Below are 19423 nucleotides of genomic sequence, written 5' to 3' on the forward strand. Positions count from 1 at the left end.
GGGGAGGGGAAAGTATCTACTGTTCCAATTAGACATCTACTTTTGTGAAACATGTTTATGGTGTGACATTGTGCAAAAAAAGGTATGCTTTTGTGTATATTTGTACCACCACGTTTCTTGCATCACTATCCAGTAACTTCAACAAGATATTGTTAGCAACTTCTCTATTTTTAAATATCATGGTTATGCTTTTTCTTTTCTTTTTTACTGTTTACCCTCAGGCATCTTGTGCTGAGCCCTCCTTCACTATTACTGGCAGCTATGTCTTCTGTAAGCATGGAGCAGAATGCTTATTCAGCCCTGGGATTAGACTTTCCCTAGAATTGACCAAATTTGGTGAGGGTCCCACATCCTCCCTGCCTTTTGAAGCTTCTGTGGTTGGCACAATGGTAGCTGTAGTGCTAGACCTGTTGCTTGATGGGAAAATGGCTCTGGCTCAACTTCCCTCAGGGTCTTCTCCCACCTTTGAAATGTGTCTCCCCTGCTTGAGCTGCCAGGGCAGACGGGAATATAAGCAATTGAGACCACTCGCATTTTAGCCTACTGAAAACTATCTATACCAGATTGGCATTAAATATGGCTTCTAGATGAGAAAGTTACCTTCTTGATGTGGGAGGCAGCATCACCTGAAGCATAAACTATCTACTAGTTTATGTTTGCATACTCCTGCCTCTTTGAAATATGTTGGTTTGTGACAGGCTAGGAGTACCAAAATGCTGGTGTAATACAAAGAGCAACATATAGCCTAAAGCCATAAAGTGCGAGTAACCAGACCAAGCATGGCAGTGTTTTGAGCGCGACTGTTTAAGGCCCAGATACTTGAACAGGTCGGGGCTATAAACTCTTGACTCTGTTCCTGTATGTAGTTCCTATAATGTAAAGTTAAAGGTACAGGGAAGCTGCCACACTTAGCTTTTGTGAGCACTGAAATCACTTTAGATAAAAGCTTGGGGAAAAATAAGCTCGAAGCAATATGTGACTTAGAATGTGTTTTTAAATAGTGTGGTTTTTTTCTAATGTTATTGTGTTATTTATATTTAATTGTACCTGCCATGACTTTGTACATGTGAATAAAATCAATTTGGGGGAAAAACATTTTGAAAAAGCAGTTGTTGCGCTTTCTTGATAATGGTGAAATAAGTCTTATGACTCTTATGTAAGTTTTAGGGGCCTCGTGCCTCTGAGTCCTCTCAGTGGGTTGCCACCTTAAGGCTAGTAACTGCAAAAGACCATAGCAGGAATAGGGAACCTCTGACCTACAGCCCAAATACAGCCCCCAAGGACACTATTTGGCCTCTGACCAGACCTGCTTGCACCCTCCTTGAGTAGTTTTTGGCTGGTTGTAATGTGTCCTTCCACTTTGACAATCCCTCTTGGTTGCCTGTAAGATAGAGAGGGATGCATAAGAATGTGTAGAAATTAACCGCCTCTCAATCTTTTTTCTCTCTGCACCATGCATAATTTTATTCATCATGTCTCCTCTTTCCCTTTTCGCAAGCTAAAAACTCCCAATTGGCTTTTTGGAACACAAAAACTTTTCTTCATAAGGGAATTGTTGCACCCTTCCTTGATCACTTTGGCTGCCCTTTCCTGAACCTTCCACCATAGGTTTAGAAAACTATAGTATTTATTCCCACAAAATGCACCACCTTGGATGGCTTTAAAAGATTAGTCAAATTTGTGGTGAATAAGGCTATGTTTTACCTCAGGCCTGTGGGTTGAATGTGGCCCTCCAGGCCTCTCTCCCTCTGGCATTCAGAATTCTTCTCAGGCCAGACCCCTCACTGGAACCACAAGTCATTTTGTGTGGCTGAAATGTATTTTTAAATTCCACTAATTTCTCTTGTTTTGTCTGGATGGGTGATACGGGTTTTGTGTGTGTTGAAACTAGCCTGCTGTACAAAGGCAAATGTTACATTGACTCTGGCCACTTTTGCCTCTGGCTCCATCTACCACTGCAGCATGGGCTTTAAAGGTTGCGCAAACTGGAATGTGGCCATTGGGTTGAAAAATATTCCCCACTAATGGACACTAATTTTAAGCTGCTTTCAAACACAACTGAGTGACACTAGAAATCTAGACACCTCCCTCATACCCTTTATCTTTAGTGGTAGGCCCCTTTCCAGTCAGCAAAACAGTAAAAGATTGGATGGGCTAAGAAACTCCAAACATACTGGGAAATGCTTAAATGATTACTACATGTAAATAAGAGGTTTTTAGCGTGTCTATGGGTTTTGAAAAGCTTAAGGATAAATTGGACTAAGGGGAATGATCCAAGTACTGCTTCAAACAAGTGATCAAGTTAGTAGACTCTTACTTTCTGTTTTGGCATAGAATACCAGCTGTCTGAATAAACATGCCCAATAGGGGCTGTTAAGCCCCCCACCTTGTGGTTACCAAGGCTTTGTCCCCTAAGTGAGCAGAGAACTGTAGCCTTGATGTAACACTGTGGAAAGATCTGACCATATATTAATCACCAAGTCTAGCATCCTAACTTATTACTAAGTAGATACAATAGCTTTGAACACCATTTACACTAAGGGCTTATTCACCCTTCTGTTTGGTCTGTGACTTCTAGGCATTGGTCCGAGAGAGTTTTCTTTTCTTCCACTGCTTTCCCAGGCAAAACCTGATGTTTACTGCTGCAGAGCAAACGCCATTTGGGTTTTCTGTGGCTTGGCGTTTGTTCCGATTGAGCAGTAAACAGCAGGTTTTCTCTGGGAAAGTGGCAGGACAAAAGAAAGACCTCTCTGATCCATGCCTGGATGTCATGGGCTAAACAGAAGAAATCACAAGTCAAAGGGAAGTGTGTGGATGAGTCCTAAACTTGAGGTGGTATGGATTTTTGGTCTGCACTTTATGAGAGAGGCAACACTTCTTTGAAAAAATAACAAGACCTGGGTTACAGTACACAATTGTTACAATTTCCTTCCCACCTTAACTACTCAAGTTTCCTAAAAAATAGATAAATATTTTATTTTTAATGTTACTTCTCTCCCCAAGATGATAAACGGGCGTCTCATAATGTATTCATTACCTAAAAGCCGGGTAAGAACACATTAAAATTTGGGAAACTGGTGATATTTTTTCAGTTCTCCATAGAATATAGCTGGGTCAGCTTTGTAATATTAACAGGAAACATGCACTGGACAGTTGGTTGCTGGATTATTCAGTAAGAAACATAGAAAATCCAATTATTACTGTCCAGAAATAACCTAAGTAAGACCAAAGCTTAAAATCAGGCATTGCACATGAAACCATTTAAAATCACATAAGCTACCTAGCATACATCTATCCATCCATTAAAAATTGTGTGCTTGTTTCCACGGCAATCATGCCACTTTGTTTTAGCAAGTCATGATTAAGATTCTGAGCATTTAATGTATGGGGGTGTTGAATGCATGTAGATAAATAAGATTATTGATACTGTTAAAATTCTGAACATCTACCCTTGGCAGGATTGAGATTTCATAGAGATGCAACAGTGCACATTGGAGATGTTAACAATGCAGGAAATGGTGGATGCATGAAAAGGCTGATCAGCCAGGGAGCACAGCTTTCCACCCCTTCCACCCACACCCTCCCCAAGCCTGCCATGATTGAAAAGAAACCTACAGTAAATACATTTAAATAAAACCTTTTATTTAGTAACATTTCTCTGGTGACATTAAGCAGCATAGTAAATTCTTTATACAGTATAGAAGTCATGCATTTAAAGTTTAATGTATACTAACACTGTGTAAAAGCACTTTTATTTTTAGAAGCAATTAAATGCCAAGAGCATTTGTCTTGAGGCTCAACTGTAATAATACTCCTTAAGCTCCTGCAGTTCCAACTTGTGGAACCAAGCCAATACAGGTAGCAATCTAGCACATTTCAACTGCATGAACTACAGTTCCTCCAACTCATGTTAACAAGGGTGTACAAGAGTACAGCTATAATTTTCAGAGTCTTGAAGTGTGACACTACACACTGCAAGGGAAACACGGGGTTCCAAACTCCATGTATCCCTTAGAAACAGTAATATAGTGGAGGCAAGCCTTTATAAACAACAATCAATGACCTGGGTGTCTCTAATCATTTCCTGAACCAACTTTCCTCCTCGCAAAGCCTAGCTCTAATATTTAAATAAACCCAGTTTTGGGAAACAACCAGGAAGAAGTGTTGGGGGCAATCTGTGGGCACAGGAGGTATGAACTCTCATGAAATGTTCTGCAAAAACAAAAACTCATTCATGCTAATTTGCAGACACAAAATTTAGAAAGGAGCTTACAAATATTAATTTAGAACTGAAGCCACAGTACAGTTCTGCCTAAGGTAATTTTAGCCCCATAGAAATTTTAAGTTCCAATTGTTTTTCCCTTTATCAAAGATAAGCAAGTTTGTGAAGTGACATTTATTAGCTAAATCTGGAAACAAACAGCAAGACAGAGAGTTTATCGTGCCTGCATTTGCATTGATGTTAAAAACAAAACAAAAAAACAGATCACTGGAGGGAAGTAGAGGAAACAGAACTCCCTCAGAACACACACAACCCAAAACACCTAAACACAAACAGTAAGGCACAAGGCCTTGAGTTCCCCAACCAACTATAAAGGAGGCTAGCGATAGGGGGAGACCAGTTTTTGTGCTGTAGTACTAACTACCAACCATTTACATCCATCTACGCTAACTTGGCACCTTACACATATTTTGGACTACAAGTCCCGCTGGTTGAGGCTGATGGCCTAGGAAGGCCTAGTCCAAAATGTCAGTCAGGCACCAGGTTGGCCCAGGGTGATCCATGTAAATGAAAGATGTGTGGGAGATGAAAAGGGATTGTGGGAAAGAACTAAATGCAACAGGAAGATGTACAAAAACCTATGGAGTAAATACCTGAGTTTTCACTACATCATTAATTGGTTCACAATTAATAGTAGCATGGCACCTCCTTTTTTCTGCTATTCCCTCCAGTTTGAGAGAGGGCAGCAGTACAGTAGTTACTGGGTAGTGGGTGGGAGGGAGGAGAAAGGGGAGCTTCAAGTATTATGTAGAAGACTAGGAACAAGTTACAAGTTGGACTTTAGGACTTACTGACTAAACTTCTTTGGAATTGTTGACATTAATATATGTAACATTAGAAAAAGTACATAATAAAAAACACTCACACACCAAATAATATTCTTTGAAAGTACGTCTGAACATCCATAAGACATCCATGCAGTGCACCTCTTATACCCATGCTGTGAACCAAATACGTTAATAGATACTGCATGCTAATCACTTTCTTTACTTTGAGTGGATGTTTAACTAGACTTCAAATCAACTTTTTCCCCAGTACAATGCATGGAAGCATGTTATTTTGTTTACATCAGTCTACTTTATTTTTGGGAATTAACTTTTTGATGAATCAACCCCTTCAAGTTAAAGGTTCTCATTTACCTCAAAGGATTACAGTGCCCATTTTGTATGCTAATGAGTAACGTGCTTGCAATCTGTGTCATTTTACTTTCCCTGAATGGTGGGGGGGAGAGGGGAGGGGAGAATGAAAAATGTACTCAAATGCCAACATTAAAATGTGTTTTTCATCTTGGATTAAAATGCATGAGCTGTCTCCCAACCATTATTTATTTACTGAAATGCAGCAACAGGCCTGCAGAGCTGGAGGACCGCCAGTTCCTGGATGAACTTGCCCATCAGTTAAGAGTTGTAGTCATGGGCCCTGCTCTTGGCACCCCTGCCACTGGAGGCTGACCTTTTTATCTAGGCTTATGGCATTCAGTTTACTTTGCTGACCTGTTCAGTTTTTGTCATTCAGTGTGATGAGCTTTGGCTTGGCACAGGACTGCTAAAGTCTTATTTACATTATTTTATTTTACCTGCATTGTAATGAAGCTTTGTTACTTTTATTTGCCATTTTGTATTTATTGCAATTGTTTTTTCGAGTTGTTCTAGACCACTTATTAAATTGCCTTAAATGCAATTTATGAGAGAAAAGCAGCATAAAAACATCAGAGCAGCTATGTTCTAGAAAGGGTGCTTAAACCATATATTGTAGATCCTACCCCCAGTTGCTCTGTATAGTTTCTCCTCAAGGATGTGAAACTAGCTGAGACAGGAGGAGCTGGAAGCAGTGATTTATATCAGAAAAATGTCTCACAGCTCCAATCAAATTCAGTCTCTCCTGCTGCCTGCATTTTGAGTAAATAAACATTCAAAAAAGAGACTGCTCATGTGTCTTGCCAACTTAGGCTCAATCAAATACTTATTTGACAATAATGTCAATGTTTGCCCTCACTGTGTAACATCCTCAGATATCACCAACCAAAAAGTTTTAAGCAATGTACATTCTTAGTTAAAACTAACACAATCTAGCTCAAATAGCTATATTTACACCTCCCATATACCGCTTCAATGTTTCCATATTTCAGAATTATCTGTGTATCAACAGTCATAAATGTTCATGTTCTGGAGGTTTTAGGTTTCAAGAACATTTAAGAGGCCAATTCATTTTACTTTTACATATGCACACCTGTCACTCTTAGGCAAAGTCAAGGTTTCATATTTCCAAGTGTCTCTATAGAACTTTCAGTTAGATACCATGAAGGCAGAGGGCAGTGTTTATCTTTGACTAGTTGCTGCCATTTACTGTATTGTGTTTCTAAATTACAAAGTAAAAGAAGCTGACTGCAATGCTTTACTACAGATTTTGAAGCAGTCTATACAACATATGCTACTTTTTATAACAAATTGCTTCTTTTTAAGGAGGATAACCTGAACAGAGTCTTAGGTATAGAAATTACTTTAATTTAAAAAGAAGAAGTCAGATAACGATGATTCACAACTTCAAACACTGTTCTAGAATGGCAAAAGAAGTAGGCATTATCTTTTCCCCAAAACATAAAATTTCAGTTACAATTTCAGATGTAGAAAACAAGGATTTCCCAAGGCAAAATCAGACAGCAGTAAGCTCTTAAGATCACAAATGAATTGTATAGCCTACAGTTGTCAAAGTGATTGAAGTACATTTAAGAATTGTCAGGAAACAGTTCAGTTATGCTTCAGTAAAAAACCCACAACATATTAGTAAACTTATGGCCTGTTTTTCAAAAAAATAAATCATATACCTTGTAGAATGTGGCAAATAAAACACTGACAATCAATGCCAGTAGCTTTCAATATCAAATCATAAATAAAAGCTATTGTACAAAAAAAAGAATAAAAACAAACCACCAAACATGATAAAGCCTACCAGTTACATTTCAGTTCTTATTTATAAAACAAACAAATGTTAGTGCAACAATATGTCAGTATATCATGCTTTGGAAATTTAATGACCACATTTTATATACACAGGATACAGCAATGTCTTAAACTGGAAGAAATGAGCAAAAATATGCAACAGAAAATTTTTTACATACTGATATTTTACTCTTGTCCACTGAATTACCAAATTTTATTTTTTGCAATCTTGCTGTGCCAAATGCACGCTTCTGGAAGCCATTTCATAGTACTTTTAAAAAATACCAGATGTGGTATGCTTTACTGAATAAAAAGCAGTTCTAAAACTGCAGTCTTGAAGCCATGGCAGTTGTTTCATTAATCGTCATTTTCAAGGACAGCTGAAAAAATAAGCAGCATTTTGTGTTAAACAACGTAGGCATCCTATACACACTTTAGGAACAAACTCCATGTAATTTAGTGGGAAACCACAGAATTAATCTATTTTGTTTTTTGAGACAGAAATACAATTAAGCAGTCATTCATAAGGTCATACAGCATACACAGGTTCTCCACCTTAGTGGATTTTTGTTATGCACTAAGGAAATGTTCTTGAGGAAAGGAGGGCTATAAATGAAATAAAACAATGTTTCTCAAATTAAGAGGTTTGATATAGATTTGAATTTTCATTTCAGTGCAAATCGTTACTTGCAACAGGACTGACTTCTGAGTAGGAATCATGGTTACAGTTATGCTGTTACAGATTTACATTGTTTTTACAAGGTGGATATCAAAAACATAAATTCTGATAGTAAAACGAACTAACAAACAAGCCCTTGGGACACACAGAAAATTTGAGGAAAACCACCCCACCTGTGGAGCTGGTGTATGGATTTTCCCTCCCTCAATAATCAATGTCTAAATGAAGATGCTAATCTCCAACTGCTAACACTTACCTCTTTCCTTGCTCAAATGAATATTTCAGTTGTCTGTTCCTAACAGCCACATTCTTGAACACTTTGAGCTTGTGCTCTTCGTGGAGATCTCAGCTGTCTCAGGGCGGCATCTCCATACTGAATACCTGAGCCCATCCTTTCCGGATCCAGTTCACCTGATAAAACAAAACACAATTTGTTCTTACAGACGTTGTAATTACATTTAAATTCAAGGCTGTTCTCTTCACGAACATGTAATGTTAAAATTTAACTTTTGCTGAATGTAACAATAACAGTAGTCATGAGAAGTTGAGAGTGCTTTACACACAAACACATGTACATATGCACACAAATATAATTTGTACTTTTTTTCTTTTACAGAGGGGTGCCTGTTTTATAAGTATTGTTAAGCAAACTTTTAATGGTCCTATCCATTATACAAGCTGCTGTGTCCTCCCCTTCCTACTAGTGTACAGCAGCTTGGAAGCTAGATGTCAGAGGCTGAGAGGCTTCACATACAAGAAGCCGGTTCAGAGTTACAATATTATCAATAATCTAAATGTCAGACATCTCTTTCAATAATTACACATTTAGAAAGATGTTACATTTTTACAGCAACCTGTAAAAAAATGCTTTGACAGCATCCCCTATCATTGGGTGATTATCCAATGATATACTCAAGCCCATCAATTTCAACGGGTCTACCCCACTGAAACTGCTGTTAAAAGGGTGCTAGTGGGGTGTTCAATGAAAACCAGTTACACCTGCTTTTGGATTGTGTTCTTCAGGGTCATTTGTACTTGCATTAAGGTATTTGACAAGTTAAGACACAGGTGAGAATTAGGTGACACTTTATGACAATAAAAGAACACATCTAGTTTGAGCGCAGTTTATCACATGTCAACATTTCACATACTCTAAAGTGTCTAATACTATAGAGGTGAAAATATTTTGAGATCACAAACATGAACTGTGATTACCTGACTCAATTTTATTAAGTATTTTTCTGGCACACTGTACAAAGGCCTCTTCAACATTCTCCCCTGTCAATGCACTTGTTTCCAAGAACATAAGTTCTGAAACAAATATGAACAAAAAAATATTTGCAATCATTATTATTATTTATTGAAATTATGTATCGCTCTATACTCGCAAGTCTCAGGGTGGTTCACAGGATAAAATCAGAATATAAAACCACAAAATACAGAATCAAAATAAAAACGACAACCCAATAATAACCCCCCAACACATTTTAAAAGGGCATAGGATCGATCAATCATCAATAAATCCATCAATCCATCAGTTTGAAGCGATATCCTGATTCAGTCTTCCCTGATTATCTGCCCTCCAGATGTTTCAGCAGAACACAACTCCCATCATTCCCAACCATTGGCTCTACTGGCTAAGGCTGAAGGGTGCTGTAGCCCAAAATATATGTAGGGCACCGAGTTGAGAAAGGCTACCCCAAAGAACAGTCAGGGAAAGCTGGTCCAAAGAATGGTCAAAAAGCACCTGTTCCACTTCTGAAGCTAATAACCACATTCTGCCCTGTTTTTGCCACCCGTCCCCTACTGCACTCCTCCCCTAAGCACCTATTCCAAGCAAGAGAAGGGTTCCCAAACCACAGGAGTGTCTTTTCAGCTAACAACAAACCAAGATAAAAAACAATTAAACAAAATATTATCTATATCAAACAAAATATGCAATGCATTCCTAGTTGTATCTGCCCAGAAGCAAGTGCTGTCAAGTTGAATGGTGCTTACTCCTAGATATAGGATTGCAGTCTAAATTAAGCAACAGTAAACAGATAAGATGTAGCAGAATAACTTCAACCAGAAGAATACCCAAAGCACCAAACTATTCTAAAACAATGCAGTCATAAACTGGTTTCAAGACACCAACAAAGAGGCGTGCAGAAGTTCTCAGATAATTGGTATATGCCCAATGGACATATTACCCAATTACAACCACACCAAAATTGGGGGATGTTTCATAAAGAGTTGTCTTCCAACTTCTTCGTCCCATTTTTGGAGACTGAGGGGGTTGCAGAATGGGGCAAAAATATTCACCCACTCAGAATGACAGAAGCACTGACCTCACTCTGACTTGACTTTACCCTCCATACTAGTAGCTTCCAATACCTGCGTGGGGAGGTCATAATTACAAATGATGGGGAGTTGTGGTCCAAAATATCTAGAGGGCACCAGGATGGGGAAGGCTGATACAGACTATCACTAGACTAAGATAGGTCATGAAAAATACTTACCATTTTCTTGAGCAAACCTGGATGCTTCCAAGAAAGTGACTTCCCGATCTCCATCAAGATCCTTTTTGTTCCCACACAGTATTATAACAATATTCTGACTTGCTAGCATCCTCGCATCTGTTAGCCAGTTAGTAAGCGCATTGTAGGTTTCTCGACTGCATCACAAAAGGACAAATTATTAGATGTTAATAATTATGCTTCCCCCTTAAAATTATGTTTTAATTATCCTAGCTAACTAGATGATTTACACAACGATAGTTCCTGTTCACTTTGATAGAAGATCAACAACAAAAAAAACATTGCTGTACTTTCTTTTGTCCATTGTAAAATACTACAGAGAGGTTATTGCCCAGCAATAATGGATCTGGAACACCTGCTGTCCTGACAGGTGGTAGGGTGCAGAGCAGGCAGGCAACACCAAAGAACATGCAGTGTTAGTGCTACATTTGGACCTGTGCCAGTGCACTGTGGACACTGAAAGCAAGGGCAAGTGTAACCAGTGAAACCTGCCCCTTATACAGTTGACCGGAACATTACAACAGACTTGCTTTTTTTGTAGTGTGTGTGTATTTAAGTCTCCAAGAAAATCAGTTTTGAGTTAAAGGAACACCACTCTGTTTCTGAGGCATGCACTCTAAGACAACTGAAAGTAAGGGGGCCATTTCTATGAAAGAGTCATTGGTATCCAAGAATGCTGACAGAAAACACTCTCAGGAGTAAACAAAGCATGGTCACCAGTGTTTCTTCATCCAGCAAAAATTCCCAAGATGGCTAATGGTGATGATCTCTCACAATCTCAAAAAGTCCTTGATGTGCAAGACTCCGCACAGGACTTAGAAGAGTCCAAGTTTGGCATCATGGCCTACTGTATGTATATACTGCAATCAGCTGCTAGTACCAGATATAAAAGCTTGGGCATAAATAAATTTTAAGGAAACATGGCTTCTGCATGTTGGGGATGGAGAGGAGAGAGATGAACTAGGAAAGAGGCTAGTCTGGCTCCTAAGCCACTGAAGTCAGATTTTGTACTTGATTGAACTTAAAATATTTTTATATGTAGGATGGTTTGAAAGGGGTTCTTTACTGTAAAATTAAACCCCCGTTTAAGATACAGCAGCTCAAATGAAATAGGGCTGGGAGCACACTTGTGTGAATTTTGTGTGCGTAACCTCAAGAAGCTATGAAAGCTGAACTTATCCCATGATAATTGCTCTTATGTGATTAATTTATCATGGCTGTAAAGGATTACATGTCTACCTAAGGATAACCACAGGAAGAGCAGAATAGTTTATCTGTACTTATATTTATAGCAGTTTTTCCTTTTACCTGGTGATGTCATAAACAAGTAAGGCACCCGCTGCACCTCTGTAGTAGCTTCGGGTTACAGACCTGTGAAGGAAAACATATACCACTATAAGATGACAATAAGCTATGCTCTACACAGTGCTACAATTACAAACAATACAGAAGCTACTGTGTCTGCTTAACAAGGCAGTACAGTCATGATTGAGCCAAAGTTGAGCAGCTTTAAGCCTCATCAGTTTTGAGGGGGCATATATTAAAACTCTCCAGAAGAAATGAATGATTTAACAATACTTACTTTTGCCTACAAGTTCTCCTATAGTCACAATACAACTGGATGTCACAGAACTAGTGAAACAGTAGCAGTATCCAACAAACTTGCTAACAAAAAAGTCACATGCCACTTTCTTTAACTAACATGCCAACAAATTTCTGTGCTATGAAAATATACCTGAATCGCTCTTGTCCAGCTGTATCCCATATTTGTAGTTTTACATATTTGCCTCCAACATTTATTATCTTTGAACCAAACTCCACTCCTATAGTATGATTTGAGTCATCTTTGACTAGAATAGAATAGAAAAGAAAAGAAAAGAAAAGGTGTCTATTAGTATTCAAGTACAATTTAAAGTACACAAGGATATTATATTAACAGTGACATTTTTATTATTTATCCATAATTTGTTCTGTACAGGCAGCAGTGTATTTGTTAACTTAACCAAGGGGAATTTTTATGGTAAATTCACACACACACACACACACACACACACACACACAGTACTTTTCAACACATATCCAGGGGTATTAGAATATGCTTCTGTGAACACTTTGTGAATATGCTAGACAAGATATGTCAAAAGGAAATGCATTATATAGTTGTGTGAATTCATCCAACATTGGATGGTGGGCTATGTGCATATACATATACATATATGCATGCACAAATGTGACAATTCCCAAAATTTACTAGTGGCACCAGTCAAGGAAATTTCCTCATACAAAGGTTGCTTTGTGACAAGAAAAATGCCTCCTTCTCACCCACTTTTGTTAACTAAGATTTATGAGAACATGCTATCAATACCCATGCTTGAAGTTGTGGCTACCATGTTTTCATTTTGTGTAGGATCAAAATTTGTTATCACAGTGTCACATAAATGGAACGTGTGAACTGACCAGAATAGCCTGGAATCTGCCTTGATGAAGTGCCATTGTACTGGCAAGGGGTATTATGTAGAACGGTAATCTATCAAGTCAGCTCTTAGGGCTATCCTGGGCAGTTCACACACCCCATTTATGTATCACTGTGATAGCAAATTTTGATCGTACAGACAATGAAAACATGGTAGCCATGGTATTAAGGAAGATATTGATAGCATGTTCTCTCAAGCCTACATAGAAAGTGATTGGGGTAGATAATACATACCAAGGAGTAAGCTACACTGAGTACAATGGGATTTACTTCCAAGGAAATACATGGATTGCATTGCACATGTCCCTACTTGTTCATACTACTGTCTAAGAAATGCCAGATCACTTCTGTCCAAAAAATGCTGTTAGCCAGGACCAATGTGGACCAGAGTTCTGTTGAGCAACCCCCACAAAAACTCCACCCCTAAGAACCCCACAACATCTGCATTATACTTACATTTCTTCTCAATAAATTGATGAAGCAAACAGGATTTGCCAGTGCCTGCATTTCCAATTACCAAAAACTTAAACAGGAAATCTGAAAATGATAAGACAATCAAATGAGCATCTTCAAATGCAAAAGAAACATGCTATTACTGCTTTTCCCCTTTGTCATAAAAAGAAATCACAAGGACACAGAACAGATAAACTGTCTGCTTGCTATTCAGTGCCTGGCTTAGCAAGATATTGCAACAGAACAAAGGAATAAGTATGGCTATTTGTATTCTACACATGACATATGAATCTGTCTAAGACAAAATTCAGCATTTCAGATTTGAATTTTTCTCCCAGCCTTTGTAGTACTATTTTGGTAATAAAACAAGAGCTGATTTATTCCAACAATCTAGATTCTAAAAAGTGTTGAATCAAACATTAAAAAAACAACAGGACAGGTTTTCTGTGAGGCATAAGTAGCAAAGGACAAATAACATCAAGCTGGATTTTTCAGATACATACCCAAGTTTGGCATCTCTGAATGCCATGATAAAAAACTAACTGAAGTTATAATCCAATTTGGATGAATCAGCAGAAAAAATATCCCTTTCAAGTTTGCAAGGCACAATATGAAAAAGAGTAGGGCAGGGAGAGGAAGGACACAAACTCGCCAAAGCAAAGCACTTTTAAGTGGGAGATTTATGCTTTTAAAACAGCAAACATTTAGTAACACCTATAGCTGTGGCAGGGAACCTTTCTGCAGCCTGAGAAGTGCATTCCCTCATATGCAGCCATTCAGGGGCCACATGCCAGTGGTGGATGGTGCCAGAGGAAAAATTGGGAGGCACAAGGGATGTGATTTTTACTATTATATAGTAGGTAATGCTCCTGTACCCAAAAACTAGAGGTTTCTACACACACACACGGCCACATCTTTTGGTCCTCTATCAAGGTACCGTAAATAAAAGGAATGTGACCTGAGGAGGGGCATAGCGTGGGAGAATTTCGATGGCTGGACAGAGGTTTGGAGGGCTGCATTTGGGCCTGCAGCCTGAGGTTCCCAACCCCTGATCTATGGGATCTTCAGATCTTTCACAGTCTGAAGCTATCTGACCACCAAACTTCTCGATTACGTCACATTCAAAACTGGCTTACTCTATACATACAAAGTAAAGTTTCTCTTGCAAATATGAAAAGGCTATCAGCAATGCCTAAGCAGTAATTTCTAAACTTTCCCAACATGCTCAAATCCACACTGCAGATAATATATTCCTTTTACAACTGGGGGGGGGGGGGAATCATAGTGCTATATAGTAGCATAGGCTCATGTGAATCGGATGTTAACCTGAAACTAGCTATTGTTATTCTAAACAACTGTGGGGGAAATTGTTTGCATGTTTTACTTCTGGCACAGTGTAGTGAAAGCAATTCACATGCCAGTTACTTCTTCAGCTTTCCTTGCAGCTTCTTTTTTCTAGATGAAACAAAAAACTAAAAACAAAGCCATGAAAGGCACTTCATTATAGGGCTGATTTTCTCTTTCTTCCTCACTGACAAAGAAGCTTTGAGCTCCAAGATTTGTTGAGCTGTCTGGCCTCTCACCCTAGAGAAGACTGTTGTTACTAGGAATGACCGAAGAAAAAAATGCAGCCACAGTCACTATTATCACAGCCAATCTTGAAACATTAAGGGCTATCTAGAGGCAAGAACCTCATAACACAAATGTGAATGCTATGAAATACACGACTATCAAAACATTAAGGATGCAATAAATGAGCATGAAAAATTATTGATTCAGGGTAGCTTTTATTCTTCAGTTGTTTTGAGAAATTAAAAATCCAACCATTACTTTTCCATGTTGTGTTTGGAGTGTACAAAGGCTCTATTATATTGTAAAGGTAAAAGGACCCCTGACCATTAGGTCCAGTCGTGACCGACTCTGGGGTTGCGGCACTCATCTCGCTTTATTGGCCAAGGGAGCCAGCGTACAGCTTCCGGGTCATGTGGCCAGCATGGCTAAGCTGCTTCTGGCGAACCAGAGCAGCGCACGGAAACGCCATTTACTTCCCCGCCGGAGCGGTACCTATTTATCTACTTGCAGTTTGATGTGCTTTCGAACTGCTAGGTTGGCAGGAGCAGGGACCATGCAATAGGAGCTCACCCTGTTGTGGGGATTTGAACCGCTGACCTTCTGATCGGCAAGTCCTAGGCTCTGTGGTTTAACCCACAGTGCCACCTGCGTCTATCTATTTAGTAATTCTCAAAAATATTTCACTCTGTGGGCAATATAACAATTCCCCTAATAATGGTAGAATTAGACTAGATGTGATGGTAGATGTAAACTGAAAAATCAATCTTTTGTGCATGTACTATGGATCAGCAAATAAGAATGGCATCTAAAAACGAATGCAGTACAGTACTTCATCTCCTGCAGTATTCTTTCACAGATTTTCTTTATTTGGCGTAGATGTATTACTGCTTTTATTCCTATGCACCTACAAAAATATTTTCTACCTGGAGTATTTTAAAAGGAAAAACAAAGACAATTACCATGAAAAAAATACGAAAGAAACTAACAATTTAATAATCTCATCAGGGAAATTAGCGCAGGAAGATCTCAACAAAAAGTCTCAAAGAAGGGGAAGTAAAAAAATATTTTTAATTGCAGGATAATGAAGCCCAGATAACAAGTTATTATGCCTGAGATATTCCAAATCATGGAGGCTCAAAATGGAGTATACTCTTCCTGCATCTCTGCCTCTTCTTTTATGCTACCCTAAGTTTCTTCCCAGAAGCTCTTCAAGTCATTGTTCAATACATAATGAAGTTTATGGGATACTGCCAAAAGATAATGGTTTGGTATACAACAACCAGAATTTTTCACTGTATTTTAAGAAAATGGGTTTGACTCAAGCGAGAAAAAGCACCAACAGTAGAAGTGCAAACAAATTGGGTCCAAGCAGCTACTAGAAAGAAACAAGTTCCTCAATTAAAACAAAGGTGCTGCTAATCAGGAAGTTTAACTATGATGTGTAGCAGAAGAGTACAGTAAGCCTTTAGCTAAAACAATACATGCTCTTGATAACATGACCAGGGACCATCTGCTGCTATGTTGCTAGCATACACTACAGCTTGCGTTCAGTAAGGGGCATGCAACCAGTATGTGGTTGCTAACTCAAGAGAGCTCCCTGAACTTGGTGTCTTTATAGATGTAAATGGTATTACTTTGCCTATCCTTATTTTTTCACTAGCTCACTGGCTTAATCACACACCTGTAGTATGATTTCTTGTAGCATAGAGTTTCTCATAAACTACAGCTGTTAACTCTCCTAGTTTTGCATTATTTAACCCATTTTCCAGATTTGTAGAAATATGTACATTACTTGCTCCTTTATAAACATGCGGCAATTATTCACTTGGCCCTGGTAGAATTCTCTTCATTTTTTTCAGGCTGAATAGCATTGCACTAGCTTCTCCAATCTGGTGCGCTACACATAAATTCCCATCAGCTCCAGCTAGCACTGCTGGGGTTGTTGGGAGCTGTAGTCCAAAATACCTCTTGAGCATCTTTGTAAATGAAATTGTATGCATCAGGCATCGGCAAACTCAGCCCTCCAGATGTTTTGGGACTACAACTCCCATGACCCCTAGCTAACAGGACCAGTGGTCAGGGATGAATGGGAACTGTAGTCTCAAAACATCTAGAGGGCTGAGTTTGCCTATGCCTGGCATACATCATACAACAAATATGGAGCACCACTATGTTTAAGCATGTAGTGAAGCATAAGCTGAGCACTGACAAAGATTGAGAACTGTGATCATTTACCAACAGAGTAGACTGACTGCAGTCTTGAGATAGAGAGCATATGCAGCCTTGGCTCCAGTTTTTGTCCCCAAGTAAAAAACACTGTTTTTAGAGCATTTAATCTAGATTTGTCACATAGGATAGACCTTCTTTCTCTTTTCAAAATCTGGGTGCAAGCATATGCTATTAGTTCAGCAACACTGTTTAATGTTTCCCATGAATTTCCTAGTTTTTTTCTATTTATTTATTCCAGTTGCTATCCACACAGAAGAAAATTCTCCCACTAATGTTACTTTCCCCATAGCAAAAACCATTACCTCTCAGAAGCAGCCCTACATACAGCACCATACATGGCTCACTATTGCCTCACAGTCTGGCCTAATACAAGTCGTGACAGCATCCCTTGAAAAAGGTATGGTAGAAATTTAAGAAATGGGTTCCAAAATGCATGCTTGGCCTAATGTGGGTATCAGGTTGGAAATGGTTAGAAACTGCTGATCTATAATAGCACAGACATAAAAATGATAGCCTACCGAACAGGCCTGCTGTGAGTGTTATATAAAGAAGAGAGAAAGCTATACGAAGGGCTTTAATGTGCCAATTACAATTGCATAGGTTAAGATATATGTTTAAAAAGCACACGTAGTTCAGCCCTTTCTTGAAAAAAGCCAGTGATCCATACAGCCGAAAAGCCGAGGACCTGTATGCAACACCACTACTACCTGGTTTCTCCATTCCTCCTTGTCTACACATGGGTACCAAAAACAGGGGAAAGCAAGGAGGGAGGAGGGAGGGGCGAATGCGAAGACATCTGCAAGGGCCTCCCCTGTGCAAGGTGTGCGTACCCACAAGCAATACTGGCTCTGTCCTTGCATTGATTTCTTTGATTTCTAATGCTGCGCGGCCGTTCCCCGCCCTGGGCCCCCACGGCACGGGAAGGGCAGGCAACAAATGCTATGAATTCTGCATAAACGGGGGCGAGAGAAGCAATAACGCCGCGCGCGCTTGTGCCATGTCCGTCTCCACCGCATCACGCCGCAGGTCCGAAGCGGGCCCGCGGGCGCCGTGTGCGGAAAAAGAACGCCCACCTCCCTGAAAACAACCCCTCCCTTCCCTATCTCTACAGGCGCAGCCGCCGCCCGCAGCCCCGCTTCCCCTCAGAGCCCGAGTACCACGCACCCAGCCCCGCCAGCCCAGCCCCTCCCTACCGTACGTCTCCGACATGGCTGTCTGCGACATTTTCCGAGCGACGCGGCCGCCCCTCTGCCCGCCACCGCCGTTGCCGTCGCCGCTCGGGGGCAACGCCGGACCTCGAGGCACCTCAGGGAGGCCGCAGCCTTGAGAACGGCAAAACACCTCCGGCGGCGGCAGCGGCTGCGCTGCTCCCCCTCCCCTCGGGCGGGGGGGAAAGGGGAGGGGTGAGGAGAGGGAGGGGGAAAGCGCCTCGGCCAGCCACCCAGCGGCTCGAGAGCGCGTCTCACGAGGTCTGCGCCTGCGCAGGCGGCGGCTCCGCCCTCTCTGCCCGGACCTTTGGCAGCGGAGCGGCCCGCAACTGTGCGCAGGCGCGTCGGCGCGCCAACGGCTCCCTCACCAAAACAAAGCGCACGTGCGCGGCGGGGTTTGAAAGCCGACGTCTCGGCGGACCTCGCGCCTCGCAGTTGCGCCTGCTTTTCGTTGAGTTTTGGAGCGGAAGCCTCTGGCTCCATCTTGGTAGCTGGAAACGAGAGACAGTGAAAGGGATTTAGGGCTCCCCAGCTTTGGGATATAGCTATGTGTCCTGCTTTGTAGAGGACAGGCCTCTTTATTTTTGAAGGGCTGTCAGGTGACCATTTGATAAATTGCCCTCTGTTTGAGATAAGGAACCACAGGGAGAGCAGGAGGTCTGTAGTCCACAGGAGCACCTGGTCAACAGACTGTAGGTTACCTGGTGTCTTCCCCACTGTGGTGAGGTGTATTGTAATTCTGTTTAAGTTACAGTACATTATTGCATTTACATTAAAAAATGCAAATTGGTCTCCCCCTTTTTTCAGTGATTTTCAACTGTCCACCCTACCCAGGTTCGGTTTGTTGGGATACTGCCAGGGAGATAAAGCCCATCATGGCCCCCACGTCGCCTCCGGACGATCCATCGATCTCCCGTAGATACAGTATCAGCAATTAGCGACACGAGCTCCAGAAATAGCTTGCCACATTCCAGAGCTGATGCACGCTCTTATCAGCAGAATTCACACAGCGAAAGATGCACACAGGAGAGCATTATTTAGAAGTTTATTCAGCGTTGGTCAGAACAAA

At 40.4% G+C, this 19423-nt stretch overlaps 1 protein-coding gene across 1 annotated transcript; it reads right to left on the reverse strand.

Moving 5' to 3' along the window:
* Window positions 1-3621: 3621 nt before the first annotated feature.
* On the reverse strand, window positions 3622-18601 carry RAB4A (RAB4A, member RAS oncogene family). The gene is made up of 8 exons (XM_081855903.1): window positions 18340-18601; window positions 13349-13429; window positions 12155-12269; window positions 11728-11790; window positions 10402-10556; window positions 9116-9211; window positions 8157-8311; window positions 3622-7601 (listed from the first exon to the last, which is right to left on the reverse strand). Exons 1-7 carry the CDS (start codon window positions 18368-18370, stop codon window positions 8196-8198), a joined length of 657 nt encoding a protein of 218 aa, XP_081712029.1. The 5' UTR covers window positions 18371-18601; the 3' UTR covers window positions 3622-7601; window positions 8157-8195.
* Window positions 18602-19423: the final 822 nt, after the last annotated feature.

Source organism: Podarcis erhardii (genome assembly GCF_964252035.2).
Source record: "Podarcis erhardii genome assembly, chromosome: 3".
NCBI lineage: Eukaryota > Metazoa > Chordata > Lepidosauria > Squamata > Lacertidae > Podarcis > Podarcis erhardii.